Consider the following 5738-nt stretch of genomic DNA (forward strand, 5'->3'; position numbering starts at 1 on the left):
AAAAATTTATGTGTAGAATTATACTTGGTTATTTGTGTTTGGCCTCTACTTTGCCCCATTTTTTTTTTATGCTTTGACTCCAAATGCCTTTTGAACGTCTCGTATTCACCTCTTTATTTGAATTTATAAATTTGCCTACAATAATTGCAAGCAACTTTGAAATTACCATCTTCCTTTTGTATTTTCTTAAAATGAATCTTAAAAATATCGATGTAAAAATTTTTTGAGAGTGTTGTTCCGTCTGCATCTGTTGTTGATGTTGTTGTTGCCATTTCATCTCTACATATTGACTTTCACTTTCTTTTGTTAAAAAATCATATATAAATTGATTTTCATTCATATTTGATATATGTGAATATTAATCAAATCTCCTATTACTAGAATAATTTCCACTACTTGTCATTTTTTTAATAATAAATAAAATTAATTATGTAAATAAATTATATGATTAATTATGAAAGATAATTAAAAAATAATAAATAATAAATTAAATTAAATATAGAAATAAATTCTATAAATAATTATGAATTGTATAATAGAAATAGAAATTGGAACTAATAAAAAATAAAGAAAGAATTTAATTAAATTTGAGAGAATTTGATTGAAAGATTGAGAGAGTATTAAGAATTGAAAGAATGATTATGAGAGTGAGAGTTTGAAGGATTGAGTGGGAGAGTTGAGAGATTGAAATTTGAATGGATATATATATAGGAAAATTTTTTAAAAAAAAATTTAAAAATAGGGGGTAGAAAGGAAATTAAGAACTTTTTCAGGGGACCAACGGTCCCTGCATTTTGAAATATGTAGGGGACCGTTGTCCCCTGCATATTTGTAGTGAACCAATGGTTCTCTTTGGTTCCTTTTTTAAATTTAAAAAAATCAAAAAAAATTCAAAAAAAGCTTAAAATTTTCTGTTTAGAATAGTAAACCACCGATTTATATGTCAGTTTATAAACCGGATGTGAACCGAAGGTTTTATGGTTTAAAATTACGTAAATTCACTTTGGTTCCGATTTTACCGATTCCAATTTTGGTTTTATCTGAGCTTGGTTTGGATTCGGTTCACGGGCCAAATCGGCTCATGGCCAGGTCTAACTGGAAGTCATTCTTTAATAAAATTTCAATAGAAGAAGATGGATGAGAGAATTCAAACAAATTTTAAAAAATCCACAAATTCATAGCCATGGCACATCAAGTATTTTTATAATCTTTAAATAATAATTCACTGTTTTATTACCAATGTGATGATCATACAAGGTGTATTGAGTTTATTTTGTTTATATAATTTTTCTCACAAATTTTACTTATTCATTCAAGATCTCCATTACTAAGAGTGGATTTGATCCAACCGAAGCCAAGTTTGAGACTGCCTCAACATAAATCTATAATGGACAACTCAAACTTGTTTAAGTTAGTACATAGTATCATCAGAAGGTTAACAAAATGAACGATAGCATTGACAAGGTGAACACTAATATGATGAATAATATTACAAAATTGACAAATGAGCCAAAATTATGCCAAGCTACTAAATTGGAACTCCAAATTGAGTTTGACTTATTTGATTCAAACAGTATATTTGAGTTGAATTAACTTGGATTAGATCCACCCCTACCCATTACATTATCATTCAAATTCCTTTCCACATAAAGCGTTAAAGTTGTATTTGCTTAATAGTCATAAATTTTTTCTAATAAAAACAGTTTTATTTCATATTTTCTTATTCATTTGTATGACATTAACAGTTTAATTGTTCATGTGAAGAGTGCTTTACTTAGTTTTTAGGGGTTCCAAGCTAACTAAAAATAGTTCTGTTGCCTGTATCGGCAATTATATGGTTAATTTCAAAAATTCGAGCACAATAGCCCCATAAACACTCAACATCATCAAATAAAATAATATTTTATACACTTACCAAGAAAAAAGAAATAATATTGTACACATTAAATGTTATTACGATAATCTATTATATGCTTAATTTCAACCTTAGCCATAGAGCTCGTTGTCTAGGTCCCACCTTCAACGAACGTACTCTCCCAGCAAATATGTAGCTATGTTTGAGCTTGTCCATTGATCAAATTCAATGGCACAACAAACTACTTTAGCAACGAATTCCCAGCCACGCAACCAAGCAGATTATCGTCCAGTAGCAGATTTTGCCCCTTGTTTATGGAAAGACATGAATGCCTTCACCACTAAACTCTCTCATTCGGTAACTGTTTTAACTAATGTTATTTTACTATTTCGATACTCATTTTCAGTTTAATATGATTCTGAAACTGTTGCTGGTTTTTTTTTTCGATTTTTTTAGGACATTGAATCTGTTGAAAGACTTGTAGAAGAGCTTAAAGGAAAGGTGAAAAAAGCATTAGTTGATTGTACAAATGATTTGGGTGAGAAAGTTAGCTATATCAACGCAATATGTCGGCTTGGAGTGTCATATCACTTTGAGAATGAGATTGAAGATCAACTCAATCAAATTTTTGAAGCTGATTCCCACTTTGTTGAGGAGAATGATTATGATCTTAACAGTGTTGCTCTCCTGTTCCAAGTTCTCAGGCAAAATGGTTTCAAAATGTCTTGCGGTAAGTATATATCTTCAACCGTGTCTATATACATGCATGAAACACGTAGGCTTACATTTGTTGACAGTATATATATCATCTTCTTAACTGATAAAGTAAAAATGGATTGTTAATCAGGCGTAATTAACAGATTTAAGGACAATAACAGCATGTTCAAGGAAAGTTTAACAACAACATAAGGGGCATGTTGAATTTATATGAAGCTTCCCACTTCAGATTGCACGGAGAAGATATTCTTGAGGAGGCCCTTGAATTTACAAGGGCAAATCTTAAGTTTTTGGCTGACAAATCGAGACCTCATCTAGCAAAACATATATTAAATGCCCTTGAGTTGCCCTTTCACCATGGTTCTCCAAGAATGGAGGCTCGCAAATTCATCTCTTTCTACGAAGAAGATCTCGAATTTAGAAACGAAACTCTTCTCCTGTTTGCCAAGTTAGATTTCAATAGGGTAAAATTACTACACCAACAGGAGATACGACATCTTATGAGGTAAATTGTTTTCCAATTCATGTGTCTCAGAAACATGCTCGTCTGTAGATAGGGTGAATTATTGACTTTTTCTTTTCTTTTGAATTCCAGTTGGTGGAATAGTCTTGACATGGCGTCGAAATATCCTTACTCAAGAGATAGAGTTGTTGAGCTCTAAACATGGTCTGTTTCAACTTTTTATGAGCCTTGTTACTCACGAGCCAGAATAATATATTCCAAATGTACGCTTCTTCTTGCAATTATAGATGACACGTACGATGCATATGGCACACTGGAAGAGCACAAACTTTTCACACATGCCGTACAAAGGTTGTACGTATATTAATATCTTAATATTGCTTATCCACTGATATAACTAAAATGAGCAATTTGCACGTAATTTTGACTATTTAATTAGCTATTAAGATTACATTACTGTATCATTAATTTAATGTCACTTAATGATGAGTTATCTAATCGAATATAAAAATAAAATCCATGGGTCTAAAATTTCATCGTTATAAAACCATTCACTTCTCTTGGAAAATCACTGAATTATCTCTAAAGTTACAATTTTTTCGTTCTTCGATTTATTTTCAGATGGGACGTGAATGCGGTTGATGATTTGCCGGATTATATGAGACCTGTTTATCGTGCTATCTTGGAACTTTTTGATGAATTGGATAAGGATGTAAAAAAGGAAGGAAGATCTTATAGTGTCTCAATTACCAAAGTTGCAGTAATAATTTATTTCTTTCTTGGTGTATGGACTCTATAATTATTTCACTGATATTATTTTCCATTCATTAATTTATGTTCATGTGTTGATAATCAGTTGAAACACATTGTTGAAGCCTATCTGGTTGAGTCCCAGTGGTTCCGCGAAGGATTTATTCCGCCATTTGAAGAACGTTTGAGCAATGGAATAACCACAGCTTCTTGGTTTTTCAGCACAGCAGCAATGTTTGTAGGAATGGGAGAAATTGCAGGAATCAAAGAGTATGAGTGGCTTCAAAAGTATCCAAAGGTCGTTGAAGCTTCATATAAAATTTGTCGTCTGCAGGCGGACATCGTATCCCACCTGTTATAACTGGTAAATTTCAAAAATATTTAATACTAAGCTGATCAATATTATTCTAACAAACAATATAATTGTGTGAAGTTTGAGCAAGAGAGAGGACATGTAGCCTCTGTTGTGGAAAGCAATATGCATGAATATGGAGTCTCCAGAGAGGAAACGCATGAGAAGTGATACTTGGAAGGATATAAATCATCACTTATCATAATACAAAACATCATCAAAAAAGATTATATTTCACACACTTACCAAGAAGTAAGAAATAATATTACACACATTAAGCGTTATTATGATAATTTTTTATATGTTTAATTTCAACCTTAGCTGTAGAGCTCGTTGGCTAAGTCCCACTATAAGTTTAAGCAAAAACTACTTGTTTAATTTTCAAGCAAAAATTAATTAATAATCCTCATCTTTCAATGAACATAATCTCCCTTTCAATACCCACACGAATACTCATCATCATCAAACAAGAAAATATTTCACCCACATACCAAAAAAGAAGAAAGAATATTGCAAACATTAAACGTTATTATGATAAATTTTTATACGCTTAAATTCAACGTTAGCTGTGGAGCTCATTGGCTAGGTCCCACTTTAAGTTTAAGCAAAAATTATATGCTTAATTTCAAAGCAAAATTAATTAACAATCCTCCTCTTTCAATGAACATGCTCTCCCTCTCAATACCCCCAAGAATACTAAACTTAATCAAATAATATAATACTTCACACACTTACCAAGAAAGAAGAAATAATATTGCACAAATTAAACATTATTATGTTAATTTATTATATGCTTAATTTCAACATTAACTGTAGAGCTCGTTGGCTAGGTCTTCCTTTAAGTTTAAGCAAAAATTTATTATTAATCCTCATATTTCAAAGAACGTACTCTCCCTTTCAATACCCATATGATAACTAAACATCATCAAATAGGATAATACTTCACACACTTACCAACAAAAAAAATAATATTGCACACATTAAACGTTATTATGATAATCTATTATATGCTTAATTTCAACCTCAACTGTAGAGCTCGTTGGCTAGGTCCCACTTTAAGTTTAAGCAAAAATTATATGCTTAATTTCCAAGCAAAAATTAATTATTAATCCTCATCTTTTAATTAACATACTCTCATTTTCAATACCCACATGAATACTCAACATCATCAAAAAAGATAATATTTCACACACTTGCCAAGAAAGTAAAAATAATATTGCACACATTAAACGTTATTATGATAATTTTTCATATGCTTAATTTCAACCTTAGTTGTAGAGCTCGTTGGCTAAGTCCCACTATAAGTTTAAACTAAAACTATCTGCCTAATTTCAAAGCAAATATTAATTAATAATCTTCATCTTTCAATGAATATATTCTCCCTTTAAAAACCCACACGAATACTTAACATCATCCAACAAGAAAATATTTCACCCACTTACCAAAAGAGAAGAAAGAATACTGCACACATTAAACGTTATTATGATAATCTATTATATATTTAATTTCAACCTCAGCTGTAGAGCTCGTTGGCTAGGTTCCACTTTAAGTTTAAGCAAAAATTATATGCTTAATTTCCAAACAAAAATTAATTATTAATC

The 5738-nt window shown here is 30.9% G+C and overlaps 1 protein-coding gene across 1 annotated transcript; it reads left to right on the plus strand.

Annotated features, from left to right (window-relative positions):
* Positions 1 to 2759: 2759 nt before the first annotated feature.
* On the plus strand, positions 2760 to 3307 carry LOC123218108 (casbene synthase, chloroplastic-like). Its single transcript, XM_044639331.1, has 2 exons — positions 2760 to 3077; positions 3168 to 3307. Exons 1-2 carry the CDS (start codon positions 2770 to 2772, stop codon positions 3232 to 3234), a joined length of 375 nt encoding a protein of 124 aa, XP_044495266.1. The 5' UTR covers positions 2760 to 2769; the 3' UTR covers positions 3235 to 3307.
* The last annotated feature ends 2431 nt before the right edge of the window (positions 3308 to 5738 follow it).

Source organism: Mangifera indica, chromosome 6, assembly GCF_011075055.1.
Source record: "Mangifera indica cultivar Alphonso chromosome 6, CATAS_Mindica_2.1, whole genome shotgun sequence".
NCBI classification, from domain to species: domain Eukaryota; kingdom Viridiplantae; phylum Streptophyta; class Magnoliopsida; order Sapindales; family Anacardiaceae; genus Mangifera; species Mangifera indica.

Excerpts from the sequence above, each read along its gene's own strand:
- LOC123218108 (XM_044639331.1), top strand. The coding sequence starts at position 2,770 with ATGTTGAATTTATATGAAGCTTCCCACTTCAGATTGCACGGAGAAGAT. Across the intron at positions 3,078-3,167 it reads GAGATACGACATCTTATGAG|TTGGTGGAATAGTCTTGACA; the intron begins GTAAATTGTTTT and ends TTTGAATTCCAG.